Below are 26,097 nucleotides of genomic sequence, written 5' to 3'. Positions count from 1 at the left end.
AATGGTGGTGGCCTATCCATTAATATTGCTAGCTTATCCACTACAGAATTTATGGCACTCTGCCTGGCACTCTCTCTTTAACCCCTTAAGGACGTACCGGTACGCCAAGTTGGCCGAGTCATTAAGGACCCAGGGCATACCGGTACGTCCTAACTTTAAAATTTCATTCCAGCGCGGCGAGGTTAATCGGAACAGGATGTCCGCTGAAATCATTCAGCGGGCATCCTGTCACAACGCCGGGGGGGTCATGTGACCCCACCGCATCGGCGCTCAATTCAGACCAGCGGTTTGCGTTTTTACCTTATCCGGCGGGCGGCGGTGCCATCGGGTCCCTATGCGGCTGTAGGGGGGACCCGATAGCATGGAAGGCAGCGCGATGCCTTCCTTAGGCATCTGCGCTGCCTTCTGGTGACGAGCCTGTGAGATCCAGCCCCCTGGATCTCACAGGCCGGAAGCTGTATGAGTAATACACACTGTATAACTCATACAGCCAATGCATTCCAATACAGAAGTATTGGAATGCATTGTAAAAGGGATTAGACCCCCAAAAGTTGAAGTCCCAAAGTGGGACAAAAAATAAAGTTAAAAAAAAGTTGAAAAAATAAAGTTTCCCCCCCAAAAATTTAAAGTTTCAAGTAAAAATAAACAAAAACGTCATTTTCCCCAAATATAGTTTAGAAAAATTGGGAAAAAATAGGAGACATATTAGGTATCGCCGCATCCGTATCGACCGGCTCTATAAACATATCACATGACCACATGACCTCAGATGAACACCATAAAAAATAAAAACTGTGCTAAATAAACCATTTTTTTTAACCTTATATCACAAAAAGTACAACAGCAAGCGATCAAAAAGGCGTTTGCCCACCAAAATAGTACCAATCTAACCGTCACCTCATCCTGCAAAAAATGAGCCCCTACCTGAGACAATCGCCCAAAAAATAAAAAAAACTATGGCTCAGAATATGGAGACACTAAAACATCATTTTTTTTGTTTTAAAAAAGCTGTTATTGTGTAAAACTTGCATAAATAAAAAAAAGTATACATATTAGGTATCACCGCGTCCGTATCGACCGGCTCTATAAAAATATCACATGACCTAACCCCTCAGATGAACACCGTAAAAATTTTAAAATAAAAACTGTGCTAAATAAACCATTTTTTGTCACCTTACATCACGAAAAGTGTAATAGCAAGCGATCAAAAAGTCACACGCACCCCAAAATAGTGCCAATAAACCGTCATCTCATCCCGCAAAATTCATACCCTACCCAAGGTAATCGCCGAAAAAATTATGTCTCTCAGACTTTGGAAACACTAAAATATGATTTTTTTTTGTTTCAAAAAAGAAATCATTGTGCAAAACTTACAGAAATAAAAAAAAAGTATACATATTAGGTATCGCAGCGTCCATAATAACTTGCTCTATAAAAATATCACATGACCTAACCCCTCAGGTGAATACCGTAAAAAAATAAAAATAAAAACGGTGTAAAAAAAATAAATTTTTTGGCACCTTACTTGACAAAAAGTGTAATAGCAAGCGATCAAAAAGTCGCACGCCCCCTAAAATAGTGCCAATAAAACCGTCATCTCATCCCGCAAAAATCATACCCTACCCAAGGTAATGGCCCAAAAACTGAAAAAATTATGGCTCTCAGACTATGGAAACACTAAAACATGATTTTTTTTTGTTTCAAAAAAGAAATCATTGTGCAAAACTTACAGAAATAAAAAAAGTATACATATTAGGTATCGCCGCATCCGTGACAACCTGTTCTATAAAAATATCACATGATCTAACCTGTCAGATGAATGTTGTAAATAACAAAAAATAAAAACGGTGCCAAAACAGCTATTTCTTGTTACCTTGCCTCACAAAAAGTGTAATATAGAGCAACCAAAAAATCATATGTACCCTAAACTAGTACCAACAATACTGCCACCCTATCCCGTAGATTCTAAAATGGGGTCACTTTTTTGGAGTTTCTACTCTAGGGGCGCATCAGGGGGGCTTCAAATGGGACATGGTGTCAAAAAAACTGTGGAACACCTAAAGGGTGAACGACGTTTGTAAAATCAGTTTTGAATACCTTGAGGGGTGTAGTTTCTTAGATGGGGTCACTTTTATGGAGTTTCTACTGTAGGGGTGCATCAGGGGGGCTTCAAATGGGACATGGTGTCAAAAAAACCAGTCCAGCAAAACCTGCCTTCCTTTCCTTCTACGTCCTTTCCTTCTGCGCCCTGCCGTGTGCCCGTACAGCGGTTTACGACCACATATGGGGTGTTTCTGTAAACTACAGAATCAAGGCCATAAATATTGAGTTTTGTTTGGCTGTTAACCCTTGGTTTGTTACTGGGAAAAATTTATTAAAATGGAAAATTTGCAAAAAAATTTAAATTCTGAAATTTCATCTCCATTTGCCAATAACTCTTATGGAACACCTAAATGGTTAATGACGTTTGTAAAATCAGTTTTGAATATCTTGAGGGGTATAGTTTCTTAGATGGGGTCACCTTTATGGAGTTTCTACTCTAGGGGTGCATCGGGGGGCTTCAAATAGGACATGTTGTCCAAAAAACCAGTCCAGCAAAACCTGCCTTCCAAAAACCATATGGCATTCCTTTCCTTCTGTGCCTTGAGGGGTGTAGTTTTTAGAATGGGGTCATTTTGGGGTGGTTTCTATTATGTAAGCCTCGTGACTTCAGACCTGAACTCGTCCCTAAAAATTGGGTTTTTGAAAATTTCTGAAAAATTTCAAGATTTGCTTCTAAACTTCTAAGCCTTGTAACATCCCCAAAAAATAAAATATCATTCCCAAAATGATCCAAACATGAAGTAGACATATGGGGAATGTAAAGTAATAACTATTTTTGGAGGTATTACTATGTATTATAGAAGTAGAGAAATTGAAACTTGGAAATTTGCAATTGTTTGCACATTTTTGGTAAATTTGGTATTTTTTTATAAATAAAAATGAATTTTTTTTACTTCATTTTACCAGTGTCATGAAGTACAATATGTGACGAAAAAACAATCTCAGAATGGCCTGGATAAGTCAACGCGTTTTAAAGTTATCAGCACTTAATGTGACACTGGTCAGATTTGCAAAAAAAATGGCCAAGTCTTTAAGGTGAAATAGGGTTGAGTCCTTAAGGGGTTAGAGCACATGTAATAAGTGTATGCCTTTTAGGGAATATTCACACATTAGGTAAATATTGTGGATCTGCTGCCACAGATTTGCATGCAGCAAACTTACATTTTGCAGTATCAGAAAAGTGGATGAGATTTAAATAAAATCTCACCCTCATGTTGCAAAAAAAATTCCGTTGGAAATTGATTTTAAATCCTCAGCATGTAAATTTATACCGCGGATATCCACCAAGGATTTCACACCAGGGTGAAATCCACAGCAAAAACCATAAATAAACCTCAATGAAATTTCTTCACAGGTCCTCCAACCCCATTTCTGTACTTCTTGGTTCCTTTTGGCATTGAAATGTAATGACCCAGTCAGTCACGGGTCATAGAGAGTCACAACTGTAGCCCTTGATTGGCTGGCCGGTTACATTTTAGTGCCCAGAGGCCAGGAGATACGCAGACCTGCAGGGGATGGTGGAAGCGCCGGAGTGGGAGTGGCAGCAAATCGTATGGATCTTGTATGCACAGTGCATGAAAACCAAACAAATATAGATAATAATTTTTTTTGTTTCTTTTTTTTGCCTAGGTCGGAAAAAAAATTTGACTCCAACTCAGGTATGATTGATCAATAAAGTACACTTGCACCAGATAAATTGAAATCATTGGTGTGCTTTTATATGAAGAGGGATGGAATGTTAGCGGCCTGATCCCTCTTCACTGAGACGATTAGCATACACAATCCTCCATTGAACTGCTGTTTGTGGAGCAAACATTGTAAATTGCATCTGCTATGCAAATTTTAAATTCATGTAAAATCTGAATGGATTACATGCAGATTATGCCATGGATTTTGCCTTTGGATGTAACCTATTTTATTGCAAATCTAGACTAAGGCCTCATGCACATGACCGTTGTGTGCATCTGTGGCCGTTGTGCCGTTTTCCGTTTTTTTTCGCTGACCCATTGACTTTCAATGGGTCTGTGGAAAAATCGGAAAATGCACCGTTTTGCAGCCCCATCCGTGATCCGTGTTTCCTGGCCGTCCAAAAAATAGGACCTGTCCTATTTTTTTGACGGACAACGGTTCACGGACCCATTCAAGGCAATGGGTGCGTGAAAAAACACGGATGCACACAAGATTGGCATCCGCGTCCGTCGTCCGTGGCCGTAGGCTACTTTCACACAGACGGATCCGCAGATCCGTCTGCATAAAAGCTTTTTCAGAGCTGAGTTTTCACTTCGTGAAATTGGTGGCCAGTGGGCCCCTCCTCCCTCCCCTGTATTACTGTCCATTCATTGGTGGCCAGTGGGCCCCCCCTCCCTCCCCCTCCTAATTAAAATCTCCCCCCTATCATTGGTGGCAGCGGAGCGTTCCGATCGGAGTCCCAGTTTAATCGCTGGGGCTCCGATCGGTAACCATGGCAACCAGGGCGCTACTGCAGTCCTGGTTGCCATGGTTACTTAGCAATTTTTAGAAGCATTATACTTACCTGCGAGCTGCGATGTCTGTGACCGGCCGGGCGCTCCTCCTACTGGTAAGTGACAGGTCTGTGCTATAAGCAATGCGCCGCACAGACCTTTCACTTACCAGTAGGAGGAGCGCCCGGCCAGTCACAGACATCGCAGCTCGCAGGTAAGTATAATGCTTCTAAAAATTGCTAAGTAACCATGGCAACCAGGACTGCAGTAGCGTCCTGGTTGCCATGGTTACCAATCGGAGCCCCAGCGATTAAACTGGGACTCCGATCTGAACTCTCCGCTGCCACCAATGATGGGGGTCGGTCATTTTAATTAGGGGGGCGGGGGAGGGAGGGGGGGCCGGCCGCACTGGCCACCAATGTGTTAAATACAAGGGAGGGAGGGGGGGCCGGCCGCACTGGCCACCAATGTCTTAAATACAAGGGAGGGAGGGGGGGGCTGGCCTCACTGGCCACCAATGTGTTAAATACAAGGGAGGGGGGGCCGGCCGCACTGGCCACCAATGAGTTAAATACAGGGGAGGGAGGGGGGGCCGCACTGGCCACCAATGAGGTAAATACAGGGGGGGGTGCCCCCTGCTGCCTGGCAGCACCTGCCAGGCAGCAGGGGGCAGTCATGTACACAGTTCTTTTAGTATATTCTAACCTGAAGCGTCTCCATCACCATGGGAACGCCTCTGTGTTAGAATATACTGTCGGATCTGAGTTTCACGATCTAACTCAAATCCGATGGTATATTCTAACATAGAGGCGTTCCCATGGTGATGGGGACGCTTCAAGTTAAAATATACCATCGGATTGGAGAAAACTCCGATCCGATGGTATAAAAGGGACTCCTGACTTTACATTGAAAGTCAATGGGGGACGGATCCGTTTGCAATTGCACCATATTGTGTCAACGTCAAACGGATCCGTCCCCATTGACTTGCATTGTAATTCAGGACAGATCCGTTTGGCTCCGCACGGCCAGGCGGACACCAAAACGACTTTTATTTCATGTCCGTGGATCCTCCAAAAATCAAGGAAGACCCACGGACGAAAAAAACGGTCACGGATCACGGACCTACGGACCCCGTTTTTGCGGATCTTAAAAAAAAATCGTGTGCATGAGGCCTAATATTGAGATTTAAGAGTAGAAAGTGTCAATGAGTTCTGCAAAGAGTGTCTATAATATGCATTTAAAGCTGAAGATTGTTATGCTTGTTGACTAAAATAGAAATTTGGTACACAGGAACTGGAGAGTCCTCTCTGTACCTCCCACTCATCAATGTGTATTACAGTATTACAGTGAAATAGGGTGCACTCAGCTATGATAAATTCCAGTAAAAAGGAGAGAGCAGGTCCAAACTCACATTTATTGGTGTAAAAACATAACAGTTGCACATATGATACAGGCAGGGGCTCACAGGCATAGAGGTGCAAAACTTAAGAACCCAAACAACAATTTCAGCGGGGTAGTACTGCTTTGTTCAGTTCTAGAGCTACACTTTCCTTGAATGTCTCTACATGGTAAGATTACTTTGCTCTCACCCATTGGGCTGCAGCTTCATATCATGGCTGTTTGCGTGCTGTTTCGGGGTGTTTGTCTTTCTCTGTTCAAGTGCCATCACCGGTCCATGGGCCTTATCATCCGCACCCCCCTTCCCTAGTTTGGGAAGAATGTGGGTCAGTATGTGGGCAGTCTGTCCTTCTCTACTTATTCACTCTCTAAGACCTCCTGCACACGACAGTATTTTTTCACGGTCCGCAAAATGGGGTTCCGTTGGTCCGTGATCCGTGACCGTTTTTTCGTCCGTGGGTCTTCCTTGATTTTTGGAGGATCCACGGACATGAAAAATGAAAAAAATATCTAAGTCAAGTTTGCCATTGAAATGATAGGAAAAAACGGACACGGATCACGGACACGGATCACGGACGCGGATGACAATCTTGTGTGCATCCGTGATTTTTCACGGACCCATTGACTTGAATGGGTCCGTGAACCGTTGGCCATGAAAAAAATAGGACAGGTCATATTTTTTTCACGGCCAGGAAACACGGATCACGGATGCGGCTGCAAAACGGTGCGTTTTCCGATTTTTCCACGGACCCATTGAAAGTCAATGGGTCCGCGAAAAAAAAAACCGGAAAACCGCACAACGGCCACGGGTGCACACAATGGTTTTTTACAGGAGGCCTAAGGCCTCCTGCACATGACCGATGTGTGCATCCGCGACCGTTGTTCCGTTTTCCGTTTTTTTTTCGCGGACCCATTGACTTTCAATGGGTCCGTGGAAAAATCGGAAAATGCACCGTTTGGCTTCCGCGTCCGTGATCCGTTTTTCCAGTCCGTGAAAAAAATATGACCTGTCCTATTTTTTTCACTGACAACAGTTCACGGACCCATTCAAGTCAATGGGTCCGTGAAAAATCACGGATGCACACAAGATAGTCATCCGTGTCCGTGATCCGTGTCCGTTTTTCCTATCATTTTCAATGCAAACTTGACTTAGTTTTTTTTTTCACTTTTCATGTCCGTGGATCCTCTAAAAATCAAGGAAGACCCACGGAAGAAAAAACGGTCACGGATCACGGAACAACGGAAATCCGTTTTGCGGACCGCAAAAAAAAACGGTCGTGTGCATGAGGCCTTAGGGTGTGGTCTCTGTTTATAAACTCAACCCTGACTCTAATCTAGAGCAATCCATCTTTTAAGGGACACCTACTCTATCTGTGTGCAGGCTGGTATTCCTGATAATAAACTGGGCTGTGAGGGAACCACTCCATATATATAGTACAATATGAACATTATAAAACCATGTAGAAGTAAGACTGTTATGGATATTGATTGTGTATCCACTGTGCCAACTAACCAGTTTGACTTTGAGCTAGACTTAAGGCAGTTATCCTGGCTTTCCCCTGGTATTCACCCTTTAACCCTTATAAAGGGATCTGGAGCAGGGGAGCTACCAGGCCGCTACCTCTGCTTGCTTGGCTGCTGACCAATGGCAAACTTGTAGTCAATAATAGCCAAAGGTCGGGTCGGGCAGAGTTTGTGTGAATCCATGGAACAATCCAAAGGTCAGGACAGGCTGCACTGGATTTGTATGATGAAGATGATGGTCAGGTGGCACACTGTCAGGATCCCAGTGAGAGCTTGGTACAGAGACAGATGAACAGATGAACAAGCAAGCCAAAGAGACCTAGTAAGATCTGTAGAAACCAAATTGCAAAGGCAAGGAAGTGAGGTTAGCAGAACAGCTATAAAGGAGGGCTGATGAGCTCATTAGTCAAGCATCGGAGCACAATTGGAAAGGACATTAACCCCTGCAGTGCTGCTAGGAAAGTTCTCTAATACACACACAGGAAAAGGCCAAAAGGCCTTGCAGCCAGGCTATGGCCTACACCAGCAGCCGGGCAGAAGCTAGATGAGTAATGCAGCACCAGTGCCCACCACAGAGAATTTGACAAAAGCACATAAAAATCACATTGACATACAATAAGTAAGAATAAACGAGTTTGTTAGCCCTATTTGGGAATTGTTGCATACCACAGAAGCTTGTTTAGTTCAGTGGTTAGCTTAGCATTTTTATGTCATGCTGAGGTTAATAAAAATGCATTTCTGGTTTTAAATGAAATGTTGCTTATTTTCTGGTTAATTGACAAATTTCATTATTTCCCCAATTATACCCATGTCCTTTTCAATATAGAGAAACATCCAAATATCTATATAGATACATGTGCTCTACACATTTAGATACATATGATGTATGTTTTTTATAGGACTGTCTCTTATTCTTTGACAATTTCTTGAAATAAGGGCTAGTTTGTTATATGTGCTCTTGCGTATTGCAATAGCCTTGATTTGAGTGCTAAGCTCTTACTTCTAAAGGCTATGGGGGTCATTTACTAAGCTGAAATACACCTAAATTAGGACTATTTCAGGTGCAGATGGTGGCGCAATGGTTAGTTGCGCCACTATCTGCGACTTCGCCCTGCTCACACCAGGTCTAAAATTGTGAGCGTGGTGGGGAAGGGGATGGGCCGGCAGGCCCGTCTCATTCACCATTTTCTACGCCTGGCTTAGACATAGAAAATGGTCTAAATATAAGACAGCAAGGAAGCTGGTTTACATTTAGAACTGGCGCTGTATGCGCTGAAGTTATGGAGAGAACTGTTCCTCTTCATAACTTCGGCAGACCCACCGCCAGCCCTGGGGCTTTATTAAGACCGGCATCTAAAACTCTGGTCTTAATAAATGTGCCCCTATATATCTACATTCCATAATCCTAACATATGAATGTATTGTAAAAAAAAAATATTTTAAATTACTGAAATCATTAAAGGTATAGACAAGCAATACTTGTTAGCATACAATGATAGGGACCCACAAGGTGTTTTTTTATATTTTTTTATAAGCTGTTTCCTTCATGTTACTTTGTATATTTGGAACAATGTATACGTAATACTTGCAATGTGAAGATGATTTTATTTATTTAAAGAGGACCTTTCACCACTCCTGACTGTTTTAATAGCTTCATGCATTCCCCATGTAATAACAATTCTGGAACATCTATTCTATGTTGTACCATTCCTTTATTATTTCTACTAGAAGTTATGAATGAATTGCTAGCAGTCTGCAGTAAGGGTACAGAGGGGTGGTAACCAGTTGGGGTGTGTACCTGCACAGTCTGAAAATGGTGCCACTGATTGGATACAGTGAGTCTGTGCAGGTACACATATATCCATAAACCCAAGAAAAATTATGGTCCAGGATATAATTCAACAAATTATTTAAAAAAATGGCCAGAGGCCACATTGACCCTGTTTTTGACCAATCATAAGACTTAACTTTTATTCAATCTCTTAATTAAAATATCTCAAATAATATTTATCGTTAAAAAAACTGCAACCTGTTCAGTTTTGTTTGTATTGTTTATCTTGTATATGATACACCTATGTGTCCAGGTAAGTATTCAGACTATAGATATTGTTGCTATACAAAATTATTAAAGATTAGAATTTGGTACTTTATTTCAGATTCTTGTTTTTTTTATTATTATTATTTTATTTATTTTTTTATTTATATTATTATTATTATATATATATCCTTAGCACACCACCACTATATATAGGAAAGAAGAGCAGTTAGGCCAAAGCTGATAGAGCTGTAAAATATCTAATCTCCAATAGTGGCAGGTTTTATTTATATTGAAAAGTTTGTCAGTACTCCAATCAACAAAGTAGTTAGATCAGCCCTTTTAAATACAGCTATAGCCTATAACAGTCTATCTTCCTCTAACAATTATTTGAATAATGTGCGCTCTGTACCCTTTCTGCAGACTGCTAGCAATTCATTTATAACTTCTAGTAGAAATAATAAAGGAATGGCACAACATAGAGCCATAAGAATAGATGCTCCAGGATTGTTATTACATGGGGAATGCATGAAGCTATTAAAGCAGGCATGTCAGGAGTGTTGACAGGTCCTCTTTAAGACATAGTTGAAAATGTAACAATTCTGCTGCAAGTCACAGGTCAGTTGCTTTTCAGCTGTTGCAAGCCCAGCCTTAGGGTAACAATAGATATAGAACAACGTGCTGGGAATCCCAAAGCTTTGTAGAGCTTTGTAGAATGTAAGAGAACAAGGGACACCCAATGACTTAAAGGGTAACTGTATAATGCTTAATTTTCCTACTGTGCTCGTCCTGGGTCAGTTTTAAAGAATATGGGGCCTGTGAGGAATATGGATTATTATTTAATGTCAGCCATGTTCCCACACCAGCCATCTGCTGTCAGATAACAGAGGTAGTGAACTCCTCAGGGGGACCCTGCTTCAAAGCCCAGCCAAATGGCAGAGAACTTCTAGCAGGCCACCTTTGTTTACAATTTCTCACCTCCATTCAGATAGCACGGATCCTGCAGGAAAGCTTCCCTGCAGGGGGTCTAGTTCAATCAACATTATCAGACATCATGGCACCGGTGATTCATAAGGGATTATGAATCGCCCGTCCATCACAGACATAAACCAGATACATATTTATGTCCCTGTGGCAACGATGGACAGGCTCGTGTTCATAGTTTGGTGGTGGGTGCATGGGGAAACACAAGAATGTGCTTCCCCTAGCGTCCTCTAAAAGGGGGAGGAATATGGATTATTATTTAATGTCAGCCATGTTCCCACAACAGCCATCCTCTGGATCAACTTGCAGGATGACAGGCCGAACTGGATGGACAAATGTCTTTTTTCGGCCTTATGTACTATGTTACTATGTTACTTCCCTGCAGGGGGTCTAGGCCATTCCCCAGTTCAATGAACATTATCAGACATCATGGCACCGGCGATTCGTAAGGGATTATGAATCGCCCATTCATCACAGACATAAACCAGATACATATTTGTGTCCCTGTGGCCGCGATGAACAGGCCCGTGGTCATAGTTTGGTGGTGGGATGCCAGGGAGGGGAGATATACATATCTCCCTACAGAAACCAAATAAAGGTACCATGCTTGGACTCTACTTGTAGCCAGAACCCAGACGGACCCATTAGTCCCAGAACCACCTCCCTGTGACATTCTGGTCTGGAGACATGAGCCCTAATCGGTTTTGTGGCTCATTTGCTACCAGCCCCAGCAGAGGGGGAGTGGACCCCTCCCAGAGGCTGGGAGGGGAGGGTCTGGCTACAGGTCAAAAGGCTTGTGCCAGCAAGCGGGCGTGTCTTTCTTCCGAAGGGGGGTCACGCTGCATACGTGTTTGGAAGGGACCTGGAAATGGCTGACATCACTGCCCCCCATGTGACTACAGCCAAGCCTTACAGAAACCCATTATTCATCACCACCCAAAGGACTCATCCATCTGGTAAACTTACTTTTGTTCTGCTTGACCCTGTTGTACCACGCCATCTGTATTTACCACTCAGACCACTGTGAATATTTTCTGTGTATATTGTGTTATGTCTAGTGAGCCCTTAAGGCAATTAAAGATATAATTTAATTTTGTGCTGTTCTGGTATCTCGATCACGAATCCCCATGTCCATGTTTCGGCCTAGTTATACGGTACTGCGGGTTGGTTTCTCACCCTATATAATCCCGTTAGTGGACCGGGCTTATATCAAATGAGAAGCTGGTGGCAGTCTTCCCGGGCTGAGGAAGCGCTGTTTCACTGGGGCAGTGAAAAGACTCCCTCAGCTTGCTGCCTCTCTGTGCTGTCACATCCAGCACCTGCATCTCCCTGGAGTGCATTGCAGTGAGCTTTTGCTACTCTCCACCACAATTGCCAAACCTCCATTCTCCTATCTACCTTCCCTGCATAGAAAATAGTACCTCACACACAGCCCCAGCAATTTTATTAATAAATATGGCATGCAATTCCTCCTCCATAATTCCCTTCTCCACTGTCTGGAGAGATATGTAGACTTGTATTTCTACAAATTTAGAAGTAGAGAGAAATTATTGAAAGTATTTGGGCTGCTTCACTATGAGATCGCTACACCAACACTGAGAGGTGTAAGGGAGCAGTGGTCCAGCACTGAATGCAAGAAATAGTGGACCAGAACACCAGCCAGGGGAGAAACAGCACAGGGGTTCTACCAGAGAGGAAAATGCGATGTTCATTAAAACCGTAACAACATTTTATTGCATGTATATTGCAACAATATTATTTGAAATTGCCTATTCATTATATAGTAATAAGTTTTGAGCGATAACACCTTTAAATTGTTCAGGTTTGGGTTTTGTTCAGGTCACATACTGTCAATATACACTGCGTGCAGAATTATTAGGCAAATGAGTATTTTGACCACATCATCCTCTTTATGCATGTTGTCTTACTCCAAGCTGTATAGGCTCGAAAGCCTACTACCAATTAAGCATATTAGGTGATGTGCATCTCTGTAATGAGAAGGGGGTGTGGTCTAATGACATCAACACCCTATATTAGGTGTGCATAATTATTAGGCAACTTCCTTTCCTTTGGCAAAATGGGTCAAAAGAAGGACTTGACAGGCTCAGAAAAGTCAAAAATAGTGATATATCTTGCAGAGGGATGCAGCACTCTTAAAATTGCAAAGCTTCTGAAGCGTGATCATCGAACAATCAAGCGTTTCATTCAAAATAGTCTACAGGGTCGCAAGAAGCGTGTGGAAAAACCAAGGCGCAAAATAACTGCCCATGAACTGAGAAAAGTCAAGCGTGCAGCTGCCAAGATGCCACTTGCCACCAGTTTGGCCATATTTCAGAGCTGCAACATCACTGGAATGCCAAAAAGCACAAGGTGTGCAATACTCAGAGACATGGCCAAGGTAAGAAAGGCTGAAAGACGACCACCACTGAACAAGACACACAAGCTGAAACGTCAACACTGGGCCAAGAAATATCTCAAGAATGATTTTTCTAAGGTTTTATGGACTGATGAAATGAGAGTGAGTCTTGATGGGCCAGATGGATGGGCCCGTGGCTGGATTGGTAAAGGGCAGAGAGCTCCAGTCCGACTCAGACGCCAGCAAGGTGGAGGTGGAGTACTGGTTTGGGCTGGTATCATCAAAGATGAGCTTGTGGGGCCTTTTCGGGTTGAGGATGGAGACAAGCTCAACTCCCAGTCCTACTGCCAGTTTCTGGAAGACACCTTCTTCAAGCAGTGGTACAGGAAGAAGTCTGCATCCTTCAAGAAAAACATGATTTTCATGCAGGACAATGCTCTATCACACGCGTCCAAGTACTCCACAGCGTGACTGGCAAGAAAGGGTATAAAAGAAGAAAATCTAATGACATGGCCTCCTTGTTCACCTGATCTGAACCCCATTGAGAACCTGTGGTCCATCATCAAATGTGAGATTTACAAGGAGGGAAAACAGTACACCTCTCTGAACAGTGTCTGGGAGGCTGTGGTTGCTGCTGCACGCAATGTTGATGGTGAACAGATCAAAACACTGACAGAATCCATGGATGGCAGGCTTTTGAGTGTCCTTGCAAAGAAAGGTGGCTATATTGGTCACTGATTTGTTTTTGTTTTGTTTTTGAATGTCAGAAATGTATATTTGTGAATGTTGAGATGTTATATTGGTTTCACTGGTAAAAATAAATAATTGAAATGGGTATACATTTGTTTTTTGTTAAGTTGCCTAATGATTATGCACAGTAATAGTCACCTGCACACACAGATATCCGCCTAAAATAGCTAAAACTAAAAACAAACTAAAAACTACTTCCAAAAATATTCAGCTTTGATATTAATGAGTTTTTTGGGTTCATTGAGAACATGGTTGTTGTTCAATAATAAAATTAATCCTCAAAAATACAACTTGCCTAATAATTCTGCACTCCCTGTACAGGGTGGGCCATTTATATGGATACACCTTAATAAAATGGGATTGGTTGGTGATATTAACTTACTGTTTGTGGCACATTAGTATATGTGAGGGGGGAAACTTTTCAAGATGGGTGGTGACCATGGCGGCCATTTTGAAGTCGGCCATTTTGAATCTAACTTTTGTTTTTTTTCAATAGGAAGAGGGTCATGTGACACATCAAACTTATTGGGAATTTCACAAGAAAAACAATGGTGTGAACTTTATTCTTTCATGAGTTATTTACAAGTTTCTGACCACTTATAAAATGTGTTCAATGTGCTGCCCATTGTGTTGGATTGTCAATGCAACCCTCTTCTCCCACTCTTCACACACTGATAGCAACACCGCAGGAGAAATGCTAGCACAGGCTTCCAGTATCCGTAGTTTCAGGTGCTGCACATCTCGTATCTTCACAGCATAGACAATTGCCTTCAGATGACCCCAAAGATAAAAGTCTAAGGGGGTCAGATCGGGAGAACCTTGGGGGCCATTCAGCTGGCTCACGACGACCAATCCACTTTCCAGGAAACTGTTCATCTAGGAATGCTCGGACCTGACACCCATAATGTGGTGGTGCACCATCTTGCTGGAAAAATTTAGGGAACGTGCCAGCTTCAGTGCATAAAGAGGGAAACACATCATGTAGCAATTTCACATATCCAGTGGCCTTGAGGTTTCCATTGATGAAGAATGGCCCCAATATCTTTGTACCCCATATACCACACCATACCATAAATTTTTTTGTTCCAACAGTCTTGGAGGGATCTATCCAATGTGGGTTAGTGTCAGACCAATAGCGGTGGTTTTGTTTGTTAAGTTCACCATTCACATAAAAGTTTGCCTCATCACTGAACAAAATCTTCTGCGTAAACTGAGGGTCCTGTTCCAATTTTTGTTTTGCCCATTCTGCAAATTCAGTGCGCCGATCTGGGTCATCCTCCTTGAGATGCTGCAGTAGCTGGAGTTTGTAAGGGTGCCATTTGTGAGTAGCTAATATCCGCCGAAGGGATGTTCGACTAATGCCAATCTCCAGTGACATGCGGTCAGTGCTACGCTGTGGGCTCTTGCTGAATGAAGCTAGGACAGCCACTGATGTTTCTTCATTAGAGACAGATTTCATGCGTCCACATTTTGGCAAATCCAACACTGAACCAGTTTCACGAAACTTAGCAAGCAGTTTGCTAACTGTAGCATGGGAGATGGGTGGTCTCGTAGGGTGTCTTGCATTGAAATCTGTTGCAATGACCCGGTTACTGCGTTCACCAGACATCAACACAATTTCTATCCGCTCCTCACGTGTTAACCTCGGCGACATGCCAATGGCTGTAAACAAAGAGAAACTTGTAAATAACTCATGAAAGAATAAAGTTACATTAAAACCAAGCACACCATTGTTTTTCTTGTGAAATTCCCAATAAGTTTGATGTGTCACATGACCCTCTTCCTATTGAAAAAACAAAAGTTGGATTCAAAATGGCCGACTTCAAAATGGCCGCCATGGTCACCACCCATCTTGAAAAGTTTCCCCCCTCACATATACTAATGTGCCTCAAACAGGAAGTTAATATCACCAACCATTCCCATTTTATTAAGGTGTATCCATATAAATGGCCCACCCTGTATATTGGCAGTGTTAAATCAAACAACTAGCCCAAAAGTGCTGTTCACTATTTGGAAATTAATGATTGGTGCAATTTATTGTTAAATGGTGCGCGAATGATAAACAAAGTGCATTGTAGTATGTGTTTTACATCACTAAAATATAAACAGATACTAGACTGCGAAATAATAAAATATATGGTAGTACTTATTTAACCAGCACACTCTTAACTATGTACAATAAATTGGGACTAATGAGAAATTATAGGAAAGAAGTGACATCAAAATCCTCCAGGTGCGTAGCCTTCATTAACAAGCCTGAACTGCATACTGCTACCATGAAATCATGAAGAAAATTTAGGAGCCTGGATTTATTAGACCTCCATGTGTAGCTGCACAACTTGTATAGAAATACATTCAACTGTCTAAGTATTATAGCTACCTAGAATTTATATAATTTTTTTATGAGCTATGGTGTAAAATATATTTGTTCAGGTTGCTGTGGTTTTTGCATTAACCTATTTTTATAATGAGACATGGCAAGGTCAGATGCCTGCATACTTGTTTATATCATAAAAAATGCATATGAACAGGCTAGACAAGTTACATTTTCATAGCATATGCTGTATTTTGTAAGCGTTTTACAATATTTTGAGCGTTATTTCACACAGACTACCAATGCGTGGGGCAGCTAATACCATACAAACCCCCCATATAGTGCCTGCTCACATATTTCTCAGTACATGTCATTTAGACCTTATGTACATAGCTGTATTCTTAGACTGTATTAAATCATACTGTATATTAAACATGGTGACCATAGAATTCTATGGGCCTAAAATGTGCTTTTTCAAGCCTTTGGCTTTACTAATACTCATAATTATACTTTCATCAGAGCTATTTTTGCCTAGAAGGATTGTGTCTCATGCGTTCTGTAGATCCATAGTGCAGTATGACTGTTTTGTATGCATGAGGCCTTTCTGCACAAACACAGTGCATTTGGAAAGTCTTCAGATCCTTTTAATTTGTTTACATTTTGTTATGTTGCTGCTAGGGATGAGCGAATCGACTTCAGATGAAACATCCGAAGTCGATTTGCATAAAACTTTGTTTCATTAGTGTACGGAGCACCGTACAATATTGGAATGTATTGGTTTCGATGAGCCGAAGTTATTACTTCATGAAGTCTCGCGTAATAACTTCATAAATTGATTTCTACTGTAAAAAAAAAAATCCCGAACTCGGGTTCGGTTCCAAGAGATCCATTAGGAATACCTCTGTAGGTTGCTCTATTCTGTATGTTGCTCTATTCAGTTTTCCCTCAACTCTGACCAGTCTCCCTGTCTCAGCCACTGAAAAACACCCCCATAGCATGATGCTGCCACCACCATGCTTTCATGTAGGGATGCTATTGGGCCTAATTTCCTCTAGACATGACGCTTAGTATTGAGGTAAAAATGTTAAATCTTGGCTTCATCAGAGCTGAAAAACTTGTTTATTACAGTCTGAGATTCCTTTATGTGCTGTTTTGCAAACTTTAATTTGTCTTTTTCTGAGGAAAGCCTTCTTTTGACAACTCTGCCATAAATCCCAGATTAGTGGCATGCTGCAGTGATGTTGACCTTTTAGAAGATTCTCACATCTGCACACAGGATCTTTGGAGTTCAGTCAGAGTGACCATTGGATTCTAGATCACTGCTTGTACCATTGACCTTCTCCCCTGATTACTTAGTTTGGTGGGGCAGACAACTCTAGGAAGAGTCCTAGTTGTTCCAAATGTCTTTCATTTAAGAATTATGGATGCCACTGTGCTCTTGGGATCTTTAAGTGAAACAGAACCTTTATGTACTCTTCTCCATATCTATGAATCCACAAAATCCCATCTCTGATATCTACAGGCAGCTATGAGACCAGAGGTTGCACTACATTTTTTCCAGAAGAATAAAAACAGCCTTGTTAGCATTTTTGAGGAGCCAGGGAGGAGTACAAATTTTGCTGTAATTCATATATATAATGTATAGGCCTACATAACATTAGGAGGTTGCTATTTATGCAGGGAAACCATTACTAGTCTCCTCTATAATTTCTTCTGTGCATAAATAGCAAATTTAGACAATTTTAAATCTATCCAACATCATATACTAAACATAAGACCAGTGCTAGATACACAATACCCACATATGCAGTTGCCCCATTATTACTTTTCTGTAATTATTTGGCTATAAATGCCCAGTTCCTGCTGTGTGTTCACCTGAGACCCAGTCACCCCACTCAGGGGCTTATGGATCCACTAATGCCCACATTGCCCACAACACCTCTTACAAGAGACTGCTTACCACACCAGGCGCCAATCCACTGGCAGTATTAGTGACGAAGGTGGCACCACTACACAGGCGTCGTCGACAGTGGTCTCAGAATGGCACAGCAAATAGACCGGCAGCCCATACAAATTGACAAATCAGCAGCCTCCTTACCAATGACACTTACATAGCCCTGCTTTATATCATACACATGCACCACACATAAGGTACAGTACCTTCAGAATCAGCACAGTCCTACACGGAGCCTCATGTGTTCCTTTAATTCCTCCCTCACATGTGGCTGCTTAATGTGGTGTTTAGTATTGAGCTGCTCCTGGTGGGGTAGATGTCAGTAAGGGGTGGAGCTTCTTGGGAGAAAGGCGGGGCTTCCTTTGTGCCAGACCTCGCAAGCTGCTGATACAAAACTCCAGACTAGAAAAAAAAACATGTGTACAAATACACGAGTCTCCTTTCAGGGAGTAAAATAGCCTGAACAGGCATCTATGACGCTTGTACAGGCATTATTGTGACCTCTGTATAAGACCTTATATAGATGAGGTTGTCTCTTTCCAAATCATGTCCAGTCAAGTGAATTTGCCACAGGTGGAGAGAAATGGAAGGTGCCCAGAGCAAAATTTCATGTCAGAGTAAAGGGTCTGAATACTTATGTGCATGCAACATTTTTATTTTATTTTTTAATGCATTTGCAAACATTTCTAAAATTCTGTTTTCACTTTCTCATTAAGCAGTATTGAGCGCAGATTGATTGGGGGAAACTTTTTTATTTTAGGACAAGGCTACGCCATAACAAGATGTGAAAAAAGTGAAAGGGTCTGATGCATTGTAGTTGATGTGATCGCACGATCAGCTCACTGTCTGCAGATTAATGGAGTTTTTCAGGAGTAGAATATTGATGAGGGTCTGACAACTAATATGAACACCGAGCAGCGGTTTGAAGAGGTTGCTGCACTGTGGCGTCCTCACAGCCTGGGGCAGAGTGAGAACTTAAAGTGGCCCTGGAAAAAAAATCCTAAAAGTGGCCCGATGTTGTAGGCAGGGGAACACAATTAGGCAGGGTCAGCAAAATCATAGTGCAAAATACTGTCCCATCAGAACCATATACCACAGTGCAGCACAATATACTGCCCTAAAAGCTGTCCCTCTGTGGTGGCCATTAATAGATGCCATTTTCTGCCCTCGTCCAGTTCTCTCTAATTAGTATATGGAGGTGAGATATGGGCCTTTACAGTTGAATTCAGAAGGGTATGTGGGTCGTTGGCCGGGTACATGAGTACCTGATTCTCACAGCGTTAATTACCACTGATAGCTCATTATGTACCCAGCCAGTGTCAGAGAGGAAGGCTTGGGACGCCCCTGCTCACAGCATACCTAGAACAGTACAATATATATTGTATAGCAGTTGTGCTTGGTATTGCAGCCCAGGCCCAGTCACTTGACTGGGACTGAGCTGCCTGTAAGCCATGTGACCAATGAACGTAATGCCACTGTCCTAAGAAGAAGCCGCAGGATTCACTGCACCGCCACGGCCTCTTCAAAAGGTGATTGGACCCCCACTGATCAGATATTTATTACCTATCCTGAGGATAGGGCATCGATATTCTACTTTCAGGAAACCCATTTAATTAAATGGTTGAGGCATCAGAAAATCGGATATATCTTGTGGCTCTAACCCCTGCTGCACTTAATATTTAAGAATTGGCTAATTTTTACATGTTCTTTATCCTCTGAGAAAAGAGTTATGGTGGGAAAACTCCTTATAAAAAAAGTTACTCAGTACCCCTACTTAAAATAGAATTATTGTTAATGTTCTGTGAAAATCAATAACACACCTTCAGGGCTATATTCATAAAAAGTAACTACTGTAAGTAGGGACAGACAAGGACAGTGAGCCCTAAAGCTAGAATCCAGCCTGCTTTCCGTACCTACATACACTACAAGCCCAAGATAGGTAGACCGCAACTGGTTGATGGTCCCTATGCTAATTGAGTGCAGAGACGGACTAACAAACAAAGACAGACAAACACAATACCAATACATAAATGGAACAGAACCAGACAGTATCAAACGAGAGACAGAGAGTGGTCAGAAGACAAGCTGAGATCAGAACCAAATGGACTGTGCAGTACCAAATGAGAGACAGAGAGTGATCAGAAGACAAGCCGGGGTCAGAAGCATGAGCAATCCAATAAAGCACAGGAACAAGAGCGAGGAACACAGTTTGTGAGTCAAAAGACTATCACTGGCAAAGGTGTATGGCCAGGAGGGGATTTAAATAGAGTGCCAAATCCCTGGATCAGAATCTGATAGGTCAATGGACTCTGCGCTCTATAGGACAGGATACGAACTACACAGTAACTGGGCAGTCATTCAGCCCACTGTTAATCTTCCCAAGCACACGCACGCTGCGGGGAGAAACAGAGTATTGTGCTCTTTTACTAGAGACAAAACCGTGTCACTGGGGGGGGGGGGGGGGGGGTGGCTGAGCAACGTGTCTCTCCCAGCATGCGGGTGCTGGAGCTGAAACTTACGTTGCTGAGGCTCGGTCAGGTAAGTATTTTACAGACTCACATTTCTGTAGTCCACATAGGGAATTCCTTTATTCTAATATATTGATTATAGTCCATTTACCATGAGGACACTAATTTCTCACACACCTTGCTTCCTTTGATCCAACAACAAGATGTTTCCTCATATATTATTTATTGTAAATATGTAATTCCTGTTACAATAATGACTATTATACAGGAAAGTGGCAGATGTTCACTGCCATTTATCCCTAGATTACCCCTAGAATAAGATATATTATTGTGACTATGCAATCTTATGTTTGCCTCTGGACCAACAGTTGGCAGCTATCAGCTGTCATAAGTTCAAACCTCAGGGAAGAAACAAAATTCTTAAAAATATATAATGAAAAAATAATGCTGTACTTGTGAGTGTTCTGTTGTAATTTTATTCCTTTTAGCAGTCTCTTAATTGCTTACAGTTTTAAAGGGGTTCTCTGGGAATTATGTCCTATTATGTAGGCAGGACTGGTTGCCTCTACTTGCAGAACTGTCTAGGGGAGTTGAGGGGGCAGAGCCTCACTACACACTACACTGCTCTACAATAGATGGTAATGATGCGATCCTGCTACGATATGCCATCATGGCTGAGCAGCCTGACAGGAAAACTTACCGATACGTAGTATATGTAAGTGCCAGTGCATATTATATAGTGGGGCCCTGCTCCTTCACCCCCTAAGGCAGCTCTGCAAGTGGAGGCATCCAGTCCTGCTCACATTTTAGGACAGGTTACTGGAAACCATTTTAAATCATTCCGGAGAACCCCCTTTAATCTAGATGTACTGGGTCCTGTATTGCTGTTTATTCCACTATACATTTCATCAGCCATTCAAATGTACTTACCTACAATCTTCATAGAATCTGTAGCTAGGAAATTATATTTAGCCTTTTGTACATATACTAGGGAAGCAGTCTTGACATTTGCTTTTTTTTTTTTTAAACACAAACTCTATATCAAGATACATTTTCTGCCATTGCTCAATGCTTAAAGCCACCACATACACAGGCAACAGTACCATAATTGGCACATGACAGTTTAGGGCTCCCTGATTTAGTACCGGTATTATGTCCCTGGAGCATCAAGGTGCACCTTTGTCTGACAGACTGTGGCTGAAGAGTATATTGAAAGACCTGTTTCCAGGTTTTTACTTTAGGAAGTAATTTTATTATTATTCACATTATTTCTTCTTTGCTGTTTGTACTTAGAAGATTAATTTATTCTCATGGAAAGTATCTTCAACACGAACAGTTAATTACAATAGTTAAAATAGTTGATAATTTCACAGGGAAGGTAAATGTCCTGGCCCAGGGCACATTCCTGCAGCAGCTGTAGTTGCTCACAACATTCATGACAGCAGAAGTATATCTCACATTCTCACGTCCTTGTAACATAAACATTGACTTTTTTAAATGGATTCCCAAATGAAACTTAAAACGGGATGCAGGTACATTGTTGATTAAACAGGCAACAGATAATGACAGGAAATATACATATTTAACTTAAATAACTCTTCTTCATGTACTCTACATCTCGTCCACCAATTTTGGCATTATTATTGAAAGAGACAGTGCCTGTGCTATATGGTAAGAGAATCGATTGGAAGTTTTGCGTGGGAGGATTATGACAGGAAAACTTTTGTGTCTATCTCGCCGCAGTCATTATAAATAATTTGTGAACCCTAAAAGATGACAATTCTTTCGTCCAGGCTGGTTGTCTACTTTCTATTTTTTTTTTTTACCTACAGTATTTTCTCCCAATATTTGTAATTCCACAGCAATGATTATCTAGTGGTTTTACAATGAATTTAAAGGGGTTTCCAGGACTCAAGAGGAAGTTTTTTTTATTATTATTATTATTCTTATTATTATTCTTATTTTTAAATTATTATTATTGCCTTGCACTCATTTTTTTAATTGGTCTTTATTAAAAATATGGAGCCCTTTTTTCTGTACAGGGCTGAGATGCGCTAGAAAGCAGGATCTGAATTTTCTATCTGCTCCATCAGGAAGCTCAACTGATGGCTCCTTATCTCTGCTCTCTGACATTATAAACACTCATTATAGCTCAGTTCTTTTCTTACTGATAAGAATGTGGCTTAAGTAAGTGTTTATGAACTTTTAGTAATAAAGAGATAAGAGTTAGTAGATGACCGGCACAAAGTGAAAGTAAAAAGTACTATTCACACAGCTAGACAGTTAACCCTTTGTGACAGAACAGCTCAATATTTTTTTTAATAAAGACCAATTGAAAAAAATATTTTTAGCATGAAATAAGTAAAATGCAATCATAAAACAAATTGTCTCAGAAGGTGTACATGCCTTTAACTATTGATGACATATCCTTAGGACAGTTCATCAACACCAGATCAGTGGGACTCTGCTTCCTGGTGCCAGCTGTTTTCTGATCTGCAGTGCATGAACCAGGCAGGCACCAGAACTACACAGTGACATACAGTAAACAGCTCTGTACCACTGCTCCCATTCAACAGAATGAGAGCAGCACTGCAGTAACCAGGCTTGGCCACTACACAGTGTTCAGAGCTGTTTAGTGTATGGCGCTGTATAATTCTAGTGCCTGGTTCTGGCTTACCAGCTTCTGAAAACAGCTGATCAGTGAGGGTGCAGGAAGTTGGACACTTGCCGATATTGTATTGATGACCTATCCTAAGAATAAATCAGTAGTTAAGTTCTGGAAACCCCTTTAAGCGAATGGATAGATTTTTAGCATATTTTTAAAGTTTTTATATATAGAATTATTGCACTAATCTACTAAAATAGTTAAAGGTGTTGTGTCACTTCAGCAAATGGCATTTATTATGTAGAGAAAGTTAATACAAGACACTTACTAATGTATTGTGATTGTCCATATTGCCTCCTGTTCTGGCTGGATTCATTTTTCCATCACATTATACACTAGTCGTTTCCATGGTTATGACCACCCTGCAATCCACCTATAAAACGACCATTATGAGCCACAAACAAATGATACAAAACCTACAAACATATATGTTGTGTATGCCCAGGTTATTGAAAAAAACACTACAACCATGTTAATAATCCATTAAATCTTTATTGAGTCCATAATCATAAAAACATACAAAAGGAGTCCACACTACGGGTGGGAAGGAGACCACACTCTAACTGGATGAGCGACATAAAAAAAAAACTAAATTCAAGTACTGGTATGCAATCCATATTGTTTAAGTGCTAAGTGCTTCATAAACAAATAACAAATCTCCACTGCTAAACTATGCAAATACTACCAAATGTATAAAAGTACATAACGTTATTGGAGGCTGCACCACTTCTTCCCCTGACGAAGCCATCTGGTGAAATGCGTTGGATAGGGGAGGGACACTGGGATGGGTGTATTCATTCACTTTTGTGGTATGTATTGATAAGCGACACTTGGTACTTTTGTGTACCTTTTCCATTCTCCTCTCCTCTGCTATTTGGTGTAACACATTATTTATATTGTGTTCACATTACATACACTATTTAGTGGTGCAGCCTCCAATAACGTTATGTACTTTTATACATTTGGTAGGCAATTAGTATTTGCATAGTTTAGCAGTGGAGATTTTTTATTTGTTTATGAAGCACTTAACAATGTGCATTGCATACCAGTACTTGAATTGAGTTTTTTTTGAATGTCGCTCCTCCAGTTACAGTGTGGTCCTATAACCTCATCCCAGTAGTCCCTCTCCTATTCATCTCTTTCCCACCCGTAGTGTGGACTCCTTTTGTATGTTTTTATGGGTATGGACTCAATAAAGATTTAATGGATTATTAACATGGTTGTTGTGTTTTTTTCAATAACCTGGGCATACGCCCTGCAATCCAGCAGCAGTGGCCGTGCTTGCACACTATAGAAAAAAGCACCAGACTATGTGATCTCCCACGGTCCCGTCCACTAGAGAGGCCGGTGCTTTTTCCTATAGTGTGCAAGCATGGCCACTGCTGATGGATTGCAGCGTGGTTTGTAACCATGGAAATGAGCAGTGTATAATATGATGGAAAAATTAATCCAGCCAGCAAAGGAAGCAATATGGACAATCACTTTACATTAGTAAGTGGGTTGTATTTACTTCCTCTATATAATAGATGCTATTTGCTGAAGTGAGACAACCCCTTTAAGGAATGTTGGTCATACGTGTCAGCCACCATGGTTGGTTTTTGTGAACTTTTTGCATACAATTTTAAATGTTAATGGCTATATTGGACAATATCAGCCTTTACTGATTACTGCAGTCTAAAGTGTACGGTTGCATTTCTTTACCTAATTTTACTGGTTCTAAATTACACCATTTACTACAGAACAACACTCTGATACAGAATTATAAAACTCCTTAGAAACACTGTTATTTGTAGTTGTAGTTTTTTTTTGTCCCTATGCATTTTTTCAAATCACAGCATGCCCTGGTTGTGACATTTTTTCAGGAGTTTTTCCAAAGACTTCTCTATATGAAAGAAAACTTCTGAAAAAAAGCAACCAAAAACTGTGACTGAAAACCACCACGCTTGTAAAAAAAAAATGGATTTCATAGCTGATAGGACTTGTTTTTAAACTGGATAAAATATATTTCCACAATAAAAGAAACTAGGAGATGCTTATTTACTGGAAAACACAAGTCTAGCCAATGTCTGATATAATGCAATAATTGATTAGCTTAAAGTAAAAAAAATGTTATATGACAAACAACACACCTTAGCAAATGTATTGAGTCAGTCAAAATGCACTTCTAAGATCAGTTCTGTGTCGTGCAACACTATCAAAGAAATTTATTAAGATTGGCCATTCATTTGCCAGTCTTAATCAGAACAATGCTGGAGCAAGTTGGGCTTAATAATGTGGCTCCTCTTATGGCAGTCAATGCACCAGAAAAGCTAATCTAGTTGGTTTCTGGCATGAATTATAGTATCTGTCAAGTCTCAGAGCCTCCACCCCTTAAGATAAACCCCACCCAATTAAAGTGGTGAGAGTAGCGTAAAATTGAAAAAAGTCACTGTTTGCACAAAACCAGCATGCATCACAGTTTGTGACTTTTGTACAACAGAAAACTGGTGCAAGTTGCATAATAGATTTCTTCCAATGTGTTCTTCTGTTTGTACTGTATTAGTTGTGTTTGATCTTCCTTTATTAAAAATAAAAACTTCCCCTTTAAACAGCAATTCACAGTTAAAGGGGTTGTCTGGTGTGAATATACGTTAAGTAGCTGCAAAGCTGCTTTATTTTTTAATCTTCATCTTTATTTACAGCTTATTTGTAAAATTAATTTGTTCATGGCGAGAGGGACATACGGTGAAAAGATATCTTGCTGCCATAGCAAAAACATAGTGCTTCCATAGCAGTGCCTTCCCAAGGTGCACCCACAGCCAGAGTGTTCCCATAGCCTTTAACATTGGTACCATACAGTGCAACACAGGTTGTGCCTATGACATTGCATTACACAAAATTCTGAATGAAGATGGCCCCATTGGTTAGATAGGATGCTTGGCTTTTCTGGGGTTCCTATATTCATATTTACACGCAATCTCCATATTATACATTAGTGAAAAGAGTTTTTAAATTATACTTTAGGAACTACTTACTTAAAGTCTGTTTTAGTAAATAATTGTATTCCTCATGAAATGGCAATTCTGTAACATTTATTCTTATGAC

The 26,097-nt window shown here is 41.0% G+C and overlaps 1 protein-coding gene across 2 annotated transcripts in view; it reads left to right on the top strand.

Annotated features, from left to right (window-relative positions):
• The window catches only part of MSRB3 (methionine sulfoxide reductase B3), a 188,941-nt gene that overhangs the window by 140,803 nt on the left and 22,041 nt on the right, over positions 1 to 26,097 (top strand). For both annotated transcript variants that reach the window (XM_040409258.1, XM_040409266.1), the window contains one exon: positions 3,733 to 3,761. In XM_040409258.1, coding sequence (XP_040265192.1) covers positions 3,733 to 3,761 — 29 coding nt within the window. The remainder of the gene's footprint in view (positions 1 to 3,732; positions 3,762 to 26,097) is intronic.

This window comes from Bufo bufo, chromosome 1, assembly GCF_905171765.1.
Source record: "Bufo bufo chromosome 1, aBufBuf1.1, whole genome shotgun sequence".
Lineage (NCBI taxonomy): Eukaryota > Metazoa > Chordata > Amphibia > Anura > Bufonidae > Bufo > Bufo bufo.
The sequence above is the reverse complement of the archived record's forward strand: the minus strand, read 5'-3'. Positions and strand labels throughout refer to the sequence as shown.